General features: G+C 40.2%; 1 protein-coding gene across 1 annotated transcript in view; it reads right to left on the reverse strand.

The window, feature by feature from the left end:
* Window positions 1-804: 804 nt before the first annotated feature.
* The window catches only part of LOC308233928 (cilia- and flagella-associated protein 58), a gene marked incomplete at its 3' end in the record, with an annotated part of 141,880 nt that continues 125,946 nt past the window's right edge, over window positions 805-16,738 (reverse strand). The window contains exons 18-20 of the mRNA XM_080640934.1: window positions 7,152-7,271; window positions 4,619-4,752; window positions 805-916 (exon numbers count right to left, since the gene is read on the reverse strand). Coding sequence (XP_080497060.1) covers window positions 805-916; window positions 4,619-4,752; window positions 7,152-7,271 — 366 coding nt within the window. The remainder of the gene's footprint in view (window positions 917-4,618; window positions 4,753-7,151; window positions 7,272-16,738) is intronic.

The raw sequence follows: 16,738 nt of genomic DNA on the forward strand, positions 1-16,738 counted from the left end.
AAATACAATGGATTTAATAGCTCAAAACGCTGACGGCAGCTTAGGAAGCCAGATCCCTGTTCTACGGAACTCCATTCTCCAACAGTGAGGTCTAGAAAGGGGAGCCTTGCAAAGAATACCAGCCCAAATTCCTCATTTTACAGTCTTGAAAATGAACCTAATCCTTAAGTTAAACATTTCTCACAGTACCTCTAAACCTTACTTACTTTGCCAAAGTAAAGATCAAAATCTCTACAAATATTCTTTTTTATTTTTTATGATGAATATTTATTATGTCTCTTTGCAATAAATTTTCATATCCCAGGCCTAAAAAGGAATTCCACATAGAAATCATTCTGAAAATGATTAACATTATTTAATTGTTAAGTATGAATAATTAAAATAGATTCTTATTAATAAGAATGCACTGCATTTCAAAAATGTTTTTAAAATATAAAACCCCTTCAAATGCACCAATGTCTCATAACAGAGAAATAAAGGCCCACAACTTCGTGCGTACGAAGTGTCTAGATGTGATGCATTTCAAATCAACCAACGAACATGGTCGTAACAAAAGACCTGCTTCATGCCATGGGTCAGCCTAACTGAAGAGATATAATTCCAAGCTGTTACTATCCATGTGGACCGAGTAGAATGTCATCACTCTTATATGTACATGACTATGATAGTTCTGCATTTTCTTTCCATCCTGTAATCTAAGCACTGATTTCCGTAAATTCCTAGGGGGTTTGAGAGAGACTTCTCCAAAAGGTTCCAGAGAAAATGTCATGAACTGTTCAACTGGACCCAGCCAGCAGCTTCGAGTTAGGATTTCACTTGGGGTGACTTGCTGAGAGGAAATCCACCCCCAGTAAAACGAGGGCCAGTTGGTTTTCCCAGTGAGATGGTGACATCCATGGATGTTTTGTCCTTTTGTCTGTAAGAGAAGAGGTGAGAGTTAACCTCTTGAACATGGTTTTCCTCTTTTAAGTTTGGCATTCTCTAAGTTCACAGGGTGAAAACTGCTTTATTAAAACTCCAGTTTTAGACAAGGTAGTTGTTTAAGATCTAATTAGGTGTTTGCTGGTCCCACATAGAACCAGGGAAAGACACAATTAAATCTTCCGTGCTGATGGGTAGACGAACGACCTCATTATAACTCAAGCACTATAGACTTAAGGCTTCTCTGATTTGCAATCACCTTCCTGTTTTATAAACTCTGGTTTAGTTCCAAAGATCAGAAGAATCTTTCTCTGGGCTCAATGATAATGATTAATTCATCATTTATTAATTCATCATTTACCGCACAAAGGTATCTTCATCAAACTTGGACATTTATAAAAGCAAGTTATCCTGTAACTTTACACAAGCAGCAATTATTATTAAAAAGAGTTTAAGATGCAAGAAAAGCTGGGAAAGGTAAATAAGATAGTACATTTAGCAGTAAAGGGATTTCTACCATAAAGTCTACAATGTATCTTCTATATAAAGCTCTTTTAAATACACACCCCCATAGCACACATACACATACCACACATACTAGTACACACACACATATTCAGGTTTCCTACAGAGGTACCTTAAATTTACACAAATTACCTATTGTGTAATTAGGGGTATTATGAAAATTAACTCCGGAATCCCTTTTTAAAATAAAAATTAAGCAAACTACTAAGACCAAAACCAATTAGATTTGACAACTAGGAATGACTTACCTGGGAATAAACCCAAATTGTGCAAAATAATCTGACTGGTACTTCAGACTCTAGACCAGCCTGGGGGGTCCAGAGTAGGGGAATCGGGAGCAGATGGGTAGGGGTACAGGTTGGGACCAAAGCATGATAAAAAGGGTGTTTGGAGGGGGGGGGGGGGGGAACACAAAGAAAGGTAAAAATTATATGAGTTATTTTATAAAGTGCATGTTTGGGGAGAACATCCACAGAGATTATTCTAAATTATTCCATTTGGGAAGAACCTGTAGAGGATTGGTTCATCAATCCAGCCGTCTCTTAGCAGAATTGATTTCATTATTATAAAAAAAAAAATTCCTCTCTAAATAGAACAAAATGCTTTAGCCTTGAGTGGACCCAGCAAAGCGGATTTCTTCCAGCACTTTGGCAACTGCCTTCCTCCTGACTGCAGCTACATTCAGGCAGCTCTCCTCTCCCCCATCCCTTCCCCGCCCCCTCTGGCCTTAAATAACCCCATTTTTCCTCTTTGAAGGAACTTACGCTTCAGGCTTCTGACTTGGCCTAAGCTGACTAATGGGAATAATGTCTCCTTTATATTCCCTTTTTCATGTATTTGTAATTCCCTTCAGCCTTTCTCCTTCCAATCTAAACCACCCTAGCACTTTTGTTTTTGCCTCAGCTTATTTTCCTTCAGCCCCTTTAATAATTTTTTGCAGTTCTCCTCTGAACTCATCTCTCTATCTCCAGTTTACGGGTCCCCAACTAAATGGAACCACCAGTGACACTCCAGCCAGGTCAGAGTGGCTACCAGTAACGAGCACATAAGGGCAAGAAGAGGACAGGTAAAGGCAAAGATACTGCTAGAGCAGCACCGATAAGACTTTCATGCTGATGGAGAACCCCTGTACCTAGGCAGTGTCCACTAGCCCCATGTGGCGACTGAGCAGTGGAAATATAACTAAGGCAAATGCGGAAGTAAACGTTTAATTTTACTTCATTGTCATTCCTTTCAGTTTAAATAGCTACAGGTGGCATATGGCTGGAGCCCTGAAGTTCTAGTAGATGGGCAGTTGGGAAGGGCTAGGTTCACAGAGGGACGCCCTCTATGGACTCAGCATGCTCTTTGTGTCCAAAAAACTCTGGAAGAGGGGGATCAATAAGGTTAAAGGAGAAGGGGATCAATAAGATCAAAGGAGAGTAGGCCAAACCCAGGGCCAACCCAGAGGAGGTAATCAGCTCTAGAAAGATAATCAACAATTTAGCCAAGCTAGCAGTTTGTTGGTGGGTAATTCATACCACCAGTCTCCTAAATGCAGTGCATGAAATCCAGCAGGTGAGGGACATGATCCACTGGGGACTGAAAAGAAGATAATGGATAATATATATATATATATATATATATATATATATATATATATATAAAATCTCACTTTACTAATAATTACTCACAGTGTGACAATACTATTTGTATATAATTTGTAAATTAAAATATATCGGAGGTAAAAAATTTATTCTAAAATAAAAATAATTATTTTAAAAACTACATACATATATATTGGGAAGCTGAAAGTTCAAAAATGTTTTACTGAGAAGAGTGTGCAATACAAAACTTTGAAGGTCACTGAGCTAGACACCTGCCCCTGTGGAAACTAGCCACATGGACAGTTTATAAGCATGCCTTTTCATTTCCTAAAAGAAAACCACAGTGTTTCCACTCCACTCATCTAATTCACATCATTAATATCCGTGGTTCTCAAACTTCAGTATGCATGGAAATTGCCTGTGGAGTGATTACTAGTAAACTGCAGATTTCTGAGGCCCATCCAGAGCCTGCTGAATCCTAATATCTGGAAGTGGGGACTGGGACTGCTGTTTAATACGTCTCACCAGTGATTCTGAATCAGAGAGTTGCTAGACCCACACATTAAGGCAGACTCGCCTAAATTAGCTATAACTCTTCGCATATTTTATTCTCACAAGGAACTGACACTGAAATGTAGAATAGGAGAACATTCTCATTTATAAGCGTGGAATTTTTTACTGGCAACTGAATTTGCACCCAGCTATTTCTTTAAATAGCTGTTTGCCACTAATGAATCCTAGGCCGATGCATCCAAACCCTCTTTCACCATGTCCCTGAAATGCCCGTATGGAAGAAATCGCAAACTTGACTTTCAACCCACAATGTGAGCCACAATACAGTGAATTAGACGAGTTGGGTAATGCCACACAGCCAAGCCAAGGTTCAAACCTACTGATGTGGGCTCACTCTCTCACCCTCAGATCAGGCAACTAACGATAACAAAGGAAAGAAGACTTAATCCTTGACATGTAGGCATCCTGAAATGCAAAATGCTAACCTGGCACTTGCATTCTAGTCTCCCAGAGGAATGAGAGCTCACATCGATACCCCAATGCAGTTACTGAAGTCAGTCGCTAGACACAGAGATCGTTTATCTAAATCATAGTTGAAAATTATTCACAAACTGCTCGTCAGTACAGTGGTACAGCTGTACTATAGAAAGAACAGCTTTACCAAGCCCAGACGCCAGACCCGCTGGCAAAATTACCTGTGGTTTTCAATGTGAATAAGCTGTACAAGGCTGACTGTGAACATCATTTGCAAATGTAGTTATGTCATGATTATTTCCAAATTGTGAAAACAGTGTGTGTGGGGTGGGGAGGGAAATCACACTTTCCTGTGGTCCACATTAGATCCACCAGTGAGCAGATATTAATGGATCCCTGTTAGGGTCCTAAGGAGAGGCCTTAGTATCGGCTGAGATACTGATCTTGCTCTGATACATACCCAGTGAGTGACCTGTCAATTGTTTACCCTGTGACTTAGTTTACCCCAGTGAAATCTGCAACTCTATGACTGGACACCAATATTTTCCCATCAGCCGGTAATAGGCACACCAAAATTAGAACACTGGTCTGATTCTTACCTCTGAAGGTGCTCTTTACGTTTCTGAGCGAGGTATTTCTTCTTTAAATTCATTAGTTCATTGCTAAGTTTTCCCAGCTCATACTTATACTCTTCGCTCTGTGATTCATACATATTCAATTCTGAAGACAAAACCTAGTGTGGCAAGTAAAACAGCGTTATCAGAAGACATGCAGTTAGACATAGGCTTTTTCTGAAAAATCTTTTTAACCTGCTGCCGTTTCCCTCAGTGGGGCTAGAGGTACACAACCAGTTTAACAGTTAGCCTGCACACTTCTACTAGGGCAAAAATCTGGCTGAGGGCAGAAGACTCATAATCAAGGCACAAATCTAAATGAAACCTCATTCGCCTGCCTGCTTAAAAAGGAGAACTATCAGGCAACATTCAACAGGCTTACACATGAATGATGTGATGTGTCTCGAGGAATACTGGGAGGACGGACAGAAAAACTTCCAGACACACAGTATAAAATTGCCTTTAAAACCTTTTTTAGAAAACATTCAAGAAAGATATCACTAGGGAGTGTGACTCCTCTGAGGATTATGGTAAAAAATACGAATAAATAAAAGATCTTAAGTCACCATGCCACCACCCCACTAAGCGGGAATTCAATTTATGTGTTTTCTGCTAAATGCCCGTCACCTCTTTATTGTATTCTTTGGGACTATTCACAGGTTCTTGACTTATCCCAGCACTGGGACGCTTTCCTCTACGAATCAGGGAGCTATGACATGTGCATGGGGGAGTCTAATGCACGTGAGGGCTGTAAGAGGAAGCCTGATTGTCCGCCTCTCCCGTTGTGCTGTTCAATAGATGCTACTGATGTCAGGCTGGGCAAGAAGAGTGGAAATTTACTCATCGGAACAGAATGTAGAAAGCATGCCAAAGCTAGGGGTGCTCCCCACAAAAACCCAGGGGAGAAAAGAAAGGCTATTGTTCTAAGGGACATGCACTAGACTCGGATTTATTTTTCTTCTCACTCCGAACTTTAAAATTTTGTCTTTTGAGTATGCATCTGCTTCTGAACACTCTCCTCTTAATTGCTGGGAAAATGATTCTGACTATGTTATCATGAGCTAAAGCAGTGGTCAGCAAACTCATTAGCCAACAGAGCAGCAAACTGTGGCTCACGAGCCACATGTGGCTCGCGAGCCGCAGTTTGCTGACCACTGAGCTAAAGGATATGATTTTCATGTTGGAATGAAACCTGTCTTAATAGTTAAAGTCTTAGAAACCAAGACCTTGTGAATGTGGAATTTCCTAAAAAAAAAAAAAGAGTCCAGATCATGAGGTCAAACTTGCCAAGAGACTCAGTGCATCCACCTCTGAGCCTCTTCCACCATTGGTCACATTTTGTTCAGAGAAAAAAAATCCAGATTTCCTGAAATAAAGGGTTAAAGTGTCAAAAGGCTCCTATGAGCCATCAAATGCAATCGGGTGCTCAGTGTGGCTTTCTGACAATAGTGTAAAGACAGACACGTGCTTTTCTATTCTATACCCATCCCTGAGAAAACAAGCTTGTTTTGTTTGAAATATTCAACTATTTAAAGGGATGAAAACAATCAAAAGATTATGCCTCATGCAAAACTCAAATTATGTCTCAAGATGATCATATGAAATGAATACTTGGAGTGATAAGTTGAAAATTAATGTTCTAATTAGACTTCTGTTTCATCTGCCTTTTTTAACTAAAAGGATGCGATTTTGTCCTATTTGTGAAAGGATCAGTACTATATTAGTAGCATGACATCTATTTTACCCCAGGCAGGAAGGCAATAATTATCACCCTCAGTGCGCAGGTAAGTGCCAGAATCCAGCTGGCGTGTGCTACCTTCTGTGCATGTGTGTGTAACAGACTCCCCTGACATGCCCAGAATATCGAAGTACTCACTTAGAAGAAAAAGCTCAAAATATACTGGGAAAGCATAGTTTTCTAGAAAACTTTAAAAAAGGCATGGGTAATGGTGAAATATTATCTCTCCAATTGAGTTCTTATGTCATTTAGAAAGGAATTTATGGTAAGAGGATTCCTCACAGTTTTATTTCCCGTTCACAGCAATTTGTTTGATAAAAGGTCATGAAGCAAGGCCCCAGGGGCTGGGGAGTAGCTGGTACTTCGTGTGCATTTATTTCAGGTGGAATAGAAGAGCAAAAATCTGCGTTGGCACAGCGATGTCCTTCAATGGGCAATGGTGTTAACGTTTCCTCTGTTCTCCCCACCATCCAGGTGCCCTAAACCATCTTGAGATCATCCATACAAACCCTAACCCCCAGTTTCCATCCCATTGCCATCATCTTCTCCCTGACTCTCTCCCCACTTGCTCACTCCCCTCTTTCGGGAGATGGAGAACTGTGGGGTCTGGAGCAGAGGGGTAGCTCTGAGGCTTGCCCTGCACCTCCTGGGAGTAAGGTGCTAAAAGGGCTGACCTCGGTGGAGTATGGCATGTGGGAAACCAGCTCCTTGAGCGGAGGCAGCAGACTTGCTCAGGTGTGTTCCCCAGAGTCCGGCCAGGAAAGGCCAGAGGCTACTCACTTTAAGCTGCTTGGTCTTCTCCCGCAGCGTCTGGCGGTAGATGTGCAGTTGCTCCGCAGCCTCGGGCCCGGGCTGCCGGGCCAGGATGTGCTTTAGTTCCACATACAGTTTCTCCTTTTCCTGATGTAGAGCATAACCACAGTGAAGATTAACAGCCCCAGCAAGGCAAGGAAAGTGCCTTTGCAGCACGGTCAGGATGGTTCAGGACCATCCTAAGCTACGTCACAGCTCCATGCTGATTACACGCACCCACAGATTCATTCAATCGTGTATCAAACCAACCCTGATCAAAGGGCTAGGACAGTGGTCAGCAAACTGCGGCTCGCGAGCCACATGCGGCTCGCAAGCCGTGGTTTGCCGCTCTGTTGACTAATGAGTTTGCCGACCACTGACCTAGACTCTCGATTCCAATAATTACAGGCTGTTGTTGTTCCTTGTGATTAAGCCCCCATGCCAGTGGTCGGCAAACTCATTAAGTCAACAGAGCCGCAGTTTGCCGACCACTGGGCTAGGATGTGCCCAGCATTTGGATACAAATAATATGGCAGCTAAGGAAAAGTGAGTCCCTTTCTACCCCAACTTATGATCACAGGACTGAGACAAGGGCAGTGATGGAAGAGCTGGACAAAGTGTTATGTAAAGGCCGGGAGCGGCTACTTCCAGTTGCAGGAGCTGGGGGAGATTTCACATAAATGGCATTTGAATTGTCCCTTGAAGAATGAGTAGGAGTGTCCCCCAAGCAGAGAGAGAAAAGAGCTCTGAAGGCCAAGATTTAATAAGAGGACAGAGGAGTGGTAAATCCAGATCAGCGGGTGCACAGGGCAGGAGGAGGGAGAAGCAGAGAGAACAGGCTGGGCTCACTGGCTGGGACTAGACTGTGTGTGTCACACAGGATGTGTTTGGGACCACATCCTTTACACGAGTGGAAGCCAAGGATGAGCCATGCCTGGGTTTGTCTTCAGGGGAATAACTCCAGCAGCAAAGCAGAGAACAAAATGAGGAGACTGCTCAGGACACCAGTACAAGCTGGATGAAGAAAAGCTGGACCCAAGGCAACCAGTTAGGATGGAAGGTAGGTAGATGTGATGACATTTCTGAGGTAGAATCAATGGGGCTTGTTACAGACAAGTGAGGAAGGAAGGAGCCAAGACGTCACCCAAGTCTCTAACAGGGACATGTGGGGGCTGGATGGAGGGTGATGGTACTGGAGACAGGCTAGAGAGGAGAGAGTATTGGAGGAAGGGGAAGGGAACTGTTACTCTATCCTCTCCTGATAATCAGTGGGGTTTGGGATATGTTGAGCTTGGGGCTCTGTAAGATATTTAGAAGAGGAGTTGAAAATGTGGTTCCAGAGTTGAGCACTGAGGAGCAAGTTGGAGCCAGAGGTGGGTCCAGGCCAGAGCCACAAGAGTGGATTCCTCAGCCAGGATGGCTCACAGGATGAGCCAGGATGGCTCACAGGATGAGCCAGGATGGCTCACAGGATGAGCCAGGACAACCAGATTTTGGGGAGAGCCAGCATATATGTAGTAGGAAAGTAAGACAGATGCAGAGAAAAAAAATAAAGCAGAGTAATTGAATGTCCCCAGATGTTTAAAAAGGGAGGCATGATGAGTGGTCAGTGACATCAAATGGGGTAAAGAGAAGAAACAGGAGAGGGACTGAAATGGCCTTGGGATAGGCTATTAGGACAGCACCATAGACCTCATTCAGCATTTTGAGAGCAAAAGTCACAGAGGTTGAAGAACAAATAAAAAATATAAAGTAAAGAAAATGAGTCTTTTAAGAAATATGACATGGGTAGAAAAAGATCTGAAAATGGTTTGAGGAAATAGGAAAATAAAATCCTGGAAAACTAGGATATGCAAATTTGTAGACTTAAAAGAAAGGACTTCCTAGGAACCCAACACAAATCCCAATTTGGTATCTTAATTTAACCAATAAACAATATAGAAATCCCACTTGTACCCTAAAGTTTAATTGCTTATAATGTGTTTTCAGATCCTTGAACTAAAGATATTACATACAAGCAAAGATTTAATCCTAAGGCATTTTAATTCTTGATTTCCTTTCTCTACACTGCACTAACTTGGACAAACATTTATAGAGACTAGTGTCTAATCTCTACTCATTTGTCTCTGTACATATTATTTTCTTAAGATAATTATGTTAAAAGAACAAAATATAAATAAAAGCCCTCTCATTAAATGAAATATGCAGTCAAATGGAAATGATTTTTTACCTAGAGTTAAGTATTCTTAGCATTATCATCAAATAATCTGTTTTTGCCAGAGAACATAAAAGTCATTTTAAAAAACAGGCAAAAGAAAATTCATTAACTAGTCACAGTAACCATTTGTCTTCATTTTTTTCTTTTCCCTGACTAAATTATAGAAACTTTATTATAAATAATGTGGCTCTATTTTCAAAAGAATGTATGCAACCTAAAAATTAGTTGGATGAAATAAGCTTTTGGAGAAACATACTTAGCAACACAATACCCACCATTTAAGAAATAATTCCAGTCCTGGCCAGTGTAACTCAGTTGGTTAGAACGTCATTCCGTACACTGATTCCCAGTCAGGGCACATACCTAGGTTGTGGCTTCGATCCCCAGCCGGGACATGTATGGGAGGCAACAGATCTGTCTTTCTCTATAGCCTTCTCCCGTACTCTCTCGCGAATCAATAAAAAGCATATTGTCGGGTGAGGATTTAAAAAAGAAAGAATTCCAGAAATGACAAGGAAATCCAAAAGCCCACACAAAAGAAGAAAACATTAACAGATTGAATTACAAAGTGGTGACTTCCCTTTGCTGTACAGCACCCCGTCACACCTTTCAATATAATCTTAGCCACTTAATACCTGCTCCGTCAGAAAAATAACACTTGCCAAGGCTTCAAGATGCCCTCTGGAAAGGGTAATAGTTATGTGGAGAAGCCCATGAGACTGTTTTGTCCATTTCTTTCAGCTCACCTTTCTCTAGACCAGAATACAGGTAGATTTAAAAAGTAAAGAATCCCACAATGAGTCCTAGCTGGTTTGGCTCGGTGGTAGAGCGTTGGCATGCGGACTGAAGGGTCACGGGTTCGATTCCGGTCAAGGGCATGTGCCTTGGTTGCGGGCACATCCCCGGTGGGGGATGTGCAGGAGGCAGCTGATCGATGTTTCTCTCTCATCGATGTTTCTAACTCTCTATCCCTCTCCCTTCCTCTCTGTAAAAAAATCAATAAAATAAAAAAATAAAAAAAATAAAGAATCCCACAATGAGGAGGAGGAGGAAGCAATCTGGTTTGGGATAGAATAATATCGTAACAAGACCCTCTTACTCAAGAACCTTCAAATGCTTCACAAGAGTAATTCTTTTCTATTGTTCTGGGAGGGAGGGAGGAAAGAAATACAGAAGAAAAGCTGGAAGAAGCAAATACTGTTACCTCACCTCGTAGGTGAGAATCCCAAGCTTAACAGGAATGAATGGTGTGTTCAAAGTCCCTTGATAAGTCAAAACTTCATCATGAGATATTCGAGGGTCCCTTTTCCCAAGTAACACCACCTCTGGGGCTTGAAAACATGTTATAATCCTAAAGCAATCTAGATCAATCTAGATCATTATTATGAGCTACAAAATTCCTAAAGGCTACATGATAATATCCTAGAAGGAGAGAGCCAGGTTCAAAGCCAGGTCAGAGGGCTTTAGCAGGAAGAGCATGACTCAGCTCCCACCTCCCCTGACCTACACCCCGAATGAGTCTTGCCCGTGTCCTCTCCTAGGACACGCAATCTTCATAGACGGAGTGAACAATGGTGCCACTTATTCTGTCGTCTTCTATTACTTCCTGGGGTTTTTTAGAGGCTATAAGGGAATTGAAATGGATTTATTCCAAAGGATAACTAAGAGACTGAACAGTAAGGACCCGCAAGTGTGGAGAAAAGCAAAGACACTGAGTAAATTAGCATTAAGCCTGCCTGAGTGTTCAAAGTCAAAAAAGTTCTGAGAGTTAAATAACCCAGGACAAGTTCACGGTGGGTGGAAAGAATACCAAGTGAAACTTCAGGGACTAAGACAGTGGATGTATGAAGAGCGGAGGGAAAGGGAATGGGAGGGTAGTGGTTGAGATACACTGCCAGGTTCCAACGTGCATCATTTTAGTCTGTGCTTACGACAGAAAACCTGATAAAACAGACGTGGAGGCTGGTCAGCATTAACATTCTAGCTGTGTGTATCATCCAGACTTGTATTTTGGAAGAATGTGCTAGTAATTTAGATAAATGTGGAGTGTTTGATGGATTGAAGGTCTTAAGTACGATTGTTTTCCAATTTATTTCTCTGCTAACCCTCTATAAGGGCCAACGAAGCTCTTCAAACATTGTGCAATGGTGTGTATAATAACCCCATTTAGAGACAAAGCATGCAATTCTATTATAAGGAGAATTTATCTTATGCAACAGAGACTCATTTGCTGTCCGATGTATATTGTCTCCATAAGCTGGCAGTGGCAGAACCAGCTGCCTCGTAATACATATCCTGTCCTTCTTCATTAAGCCACCTCCGTTTCTTTTTAAACCAAGTCAATTAATTTGTCACTGGTTTAGAAGCACCATATGTCAATGAAACATCATAAGAAAATCATAAATAGTTTATTATTTCCCCACCAACGAAAGATTGTAGCTTCAGGTCGGCATTTATTTATTCAGAGTTTATTCATAATGCACATCAGTATTATTTTGTAGCATGCCTCACTCTTTAAATTACTTTATGAACAGCTATACTAGAAAAAAAAAAAGCCAGACTATTAACACCAAGAGACTAGCTTTCTTTTTGGCTGGGTATGTCTTGCGCACATTAACTGTACCCTGTCCATCCTTAAAATGATGTTCTCTTCCTAGGTGTCCCAGTCTCTCATTTGGAAAGACTGCCACACATGTTATGGATTCTTTTGTTACAAGAGTCTTGACCAAGTTATACTGGATAACAGTATGGTTCATTGTCAATATTAGCTAAGTAGAGTGGTAAGAAAGTAATTAATAGTATTAGCTTTGAATTTATGGTGATAGTCTCAAACCCCATCCTGGAAACTCAGTCACTCAGACTGCAGGTTTTGTATTTTATTTGACAATAAAAGTCTACATTCTGAACAGTCTAAATAAGAGTCAGTGTTATTCTGGGTACGATTCAGAGGAAGAAGCTGAATTGCTCACAGAACTCCTTTCCCCACCGAACTACAATTTTATATTCACTGTCTGTTTATATCCCCTGCCTTTTGCTTTGCACATTCAGCTGAAAACAGAAGGTAGTTCGTATTCAATGTGCACCTAACACTTCTTCCTCAGCTCGCCTACTCAAGGCAGTAACTGACTAAGAGGAACTAATTAATTCTGCTTTAATCTGAATCTGTGTTTGGCAAACGCTAGTGCATTGGTTCTGCTCACCTTGGACTCATCAATTTGCTTGGGTGAGCTCTGGGAATAATCACCGTGACCTAGCTAACCCATGTGAAACAGGCAGCTTTCCTCCGGAGTCCAAGATACGTGCTTATCTCCACCCACCAGGGTGAACGCCACCCACTCAGATACTTGGATACCATGTACTCCAAGGAAAGAGACTCTGTCTTGTCTTCACTCTAGCTCACCCAAGGGGTTCGAGATGAAGTTACTATTTTTTTAAATCCCAGAACCAATGCTTCTGAAAAAGGCTACTTCACAGAATGCACAGAAAATCTCTTTTCCAAAATGTCAACAGATGCCATTTATGATCTTGATGAATCCACTCCTTCTCTCCAATTGCATTATGAGCCTTTAAGTTCAGAACCACAGTGGATCTTTCTATATATCTCTCACACCTACTATTATGCTCTGCTCATTCTAGGAGCTCGGTTATTCTGTTGCTTGCAATTATGTTGTCAGCAAACTATGCCCATTCATTGTATTTCAGTAGTACATGTCAACAGAGGTAAGATATATTTATGCTGAAACTTTTACTTGAATGAGACCATCGGGTGACATCATCTAGTTAGCAGAACTTGTAGAATTCCCTGGTACTATAAATTTCATAACTTTGAGCTAAATGTTTTCATTGTCTGTATTGTATATAACTCAGAAAATCACTTGATGCACAACCTTGATCTCTTATTTAAATATTAGTAGTGCTTTTCTGGTAATGTGAGTGGTTCCAAATGCTTTTTTAATTCATAAAACTTGCAGATGTACTCAAACTACAGTCCTCAACTAAATAATGTGTTGCCTCTTTTCTCCTCATATATAGAAATCAGAATTGCACACATAATTCTCTGTCACACCTAAAAAAAATACAAAACATTTTTGCTTCTTTGCTTGGTTTTAGTCCTTTTTTCATTCCCCCATTCCTATCCATAATCCTTTGCAAAAGACTAAAGCCAGATTTCAAATCTTAAGCAAAATTGCTTTCCTCTCTCTATAAAGGCAACTCCAGGACACTGCCTAATTTATCTAGAAATGCCTGTTTCCATTAGTAGGGAAATAAATTAGAAACTCTGTAAACATATTACATGTCTATCTAACTTTAAAAAAGGAAAAAATAATGGCTGATACTTTGGGACTTTATTATTTATTAGCTTTATAACAAAAATGTCAGCTAAACTGAACTCTGGACCTACTTTGTTTATAATGTCATGAAGTGGTAGAGCCCCCTGGAGAGGAGAAGAGATGCCGAATTTGGGGATGAAACAGAATTACACAACTGAGTTCCTTATGAGCAGGGAACTACTTGGTTACACAGTGGTTCTCAGCTTCGGATGTAGATGATTAAGTATTTTATGAGGCATATGAGAAATTTGCATGCACTAACCTTCACCATTTTTGCAACAATAGGAAAAATGCTTCTGGTGCATTCTGATAGAAACAGCACAACTTTCCTGAGAGATCATTTTTCAAGGGATTTTATTTTCAAATGCAAATATATGTTTGTAAAGTCCTATAGAAAGTATCTAATCATCTAGATTAGCCAGAACTTCATTACCAAAACAGTTGACTTATTTCATCTTTGCACCTTACCTGGCAATTTAATATATGTGAAGAATTTACACAATTAAATAATGATAGTGTAGATTCTTTCAAAGCCTGCAATAAAACAGGTCTAGAAAATTCAAGTTAACTAAGTTTCTATTTAGTACCAGTACCATGCATATTATGGTGCTATTTCACAGAAAAATAAGTAAGGCCTAAGAGTTCAAGGAGCTTACTATTCAGTTGAGGAAAAATAAATAAGTAAGTCATAAAAGAAGACAAGAGTAATGCCAGGCCCCCAAAGAGGTGCCAGAAATAGTGTGTGGTGTATGGGTAGATTTAAAGGTAGAGATGATATCCATTTGGTGGACCATAGGAAGGGAAATAGTTTTGATGGATTTTGGTGAAAATAATAGAAACAATAACAACTGTATTGATAAATTAGAGAAGAACCTCAGGTCAAAAGGCAAATTTAATAGGTAAAGTCAATACACTTAACCTGTAACTGATTTCCATAAGACATGGTAAAGAAAAAGTTTGAGTAAGATTTTTTTCCTTGGAAAACTGATCTAATACTTATAAAAAGAAGTTTATTTATCTTGTAATTTAAAATTTTTCATTTTAACTTTAATAATGTACTACTTAGTGGAAAAAAACTAATTGTTAAAATGATTTGGGGTTTTTGACATAACAGCATTATATAGTACAATTTGACTTCCTCAATACAACTTTTCTTATTATTATGCAAAACCACACAAAAGAATATATAGCTTATATAACAATAAAGCATAATAATAAAATGAAATAGGACATTATCAAATACCTGGAATCTTTGTACTTCCTTCTCCATCCCATCCCTGTACATACACATCAGCCAAGGTAAGCACCATTGTGAATCCCATGATCATTGCCCAGATTTTTTCATATAGTTTTAGCATATATCTATTATTTAACTTTGCTTTGCTTTGAGCTTTACAAAATGTATCCAAATGTACCTAGTTTTCTTTGACTTGTTTTACACTTTATTTCTCTCTCTCTTTCTCTCTCTCTCTCTCTCTCTCTCTCTCTCTCTCTTCTCACACACACACACACACACACACACACACACACACACACTTGCTTTTTTTGGTGATTTTTTCAGGTGTGGGTGAACTAGACCGCATGAATGTTGGAATTCAAGAGAGAGATAGCCTAGGGACATGCTTCAGTCAAATACATTACATATTCCTTGGTCCTAACGGGGGCTCCTTCCTCAGGCCCTATCTAATTTATTGAACTTAGGCCTCCTTTTCTCCTTAAAGCCTGGGGTCAAGAGTCAAGCCAGACAGTGAACTCCCAGCTTCCTCTCACCAAAGGGCCACTGAGGCAGAAAACATAAGGAAAATTCTAGAACCATAGATAATTAATTGGGCCTATAATATGAATGATCTCTTGGGGACTAAGAGGAAAAGGCATAATTATTCCAATTATTCATAAAATAATAATTATAATAATAACTAACATTTATTGAGCACATGCCACAAGCTCTGAAAACCACTTTTAGACATTATCCATGTAACCCTCATACATCAACCCCATTTCACAGATGAGGAAACTGAGGCTCAGCAAGGCTAAGTAATTTGCCCAAGATCATACACCTATAAATTACACTCAGAATTCTAACCCAGGTCAGTGTAACTCCAAGCGAGGACCAGCACACCCTTGGCTCCTTTCAGTCCATTGCCCAACAACTTCTCTCTACCACTCCACCAGCCAAACCAGAGGGAGTGAGGGGTAAGGAGAGAACAGAGAAGCTCTGTAACTATATATTGACAATGATAGCTGCATAAAGAAAGGACCTTACACAACCAAGTTATGAAAACATGCAATGGGGCCAATGAAAGGCAGCCCAAGGGAAATCTCGTTAACTTGGAAAATTTTTTGGAATAGAGCATAGTTTTGAGTAAGCCAAATTAAATTTTAAAACAAGTAATACTCTGATGGAATTACATACTCAAGTTGAAATAACTCCAAGTGATGTAGATTTTGTGATTAAATCCTAAGAAGCTTCCAAGCAATAATAGGACCATGACATCACAGGATGGGCTCAGAGCAGAGCTCCGTCCTCTCTCTGCTCCCTGTCACATTCCCTATTTGCCTATCACACTATGTCACTGTCACTCCCTGGCCACTTATTTCTACAGAATGCCCTTCTCCCACTACCACACCCATCCCTTGTCAAACCTTCTCATCCATCAAGACCTTACTCAAAGTCTCTTCCGTTGGGAGACCTTTCCAATTTCAATTTAACTTCATCCTTAGTGTTATCAGAGTATTGTTGGGTATTTTAACCTTCGGTTGATTTAGTCATATTCTTCAGTTCACAATACATAAGCATCATTGATCCATCTTCAATTTTATTTTTTTTATTTTTTTTTAATATATTTTATTGATTTTTTACAGAGAGGAAGGAAGAGTGATAGATAGTCAGAAACATCGATGAGAGAGAAACATCGATCAGCTGCCTCTTGCACACCTCCTACTGGGGATGTGCCCACAACCAAGTTACATGCCCTTGACCGGAATCGAACCTGCGACCTTTCAGTCCGCAGGCTGACGCTCTTCCA

This window comes from Plecotus auritus (assembly GCF_963455305.1).
Source record: "Plecotus auritus genome assembly, chromosome: 9".
Taxonomy (NCBI): Eukaryota; Metazoa; Chordata; class Mammalia; order Chiroptera; family Vespertilionidae; genus Plecotus; species Plecotus auritus.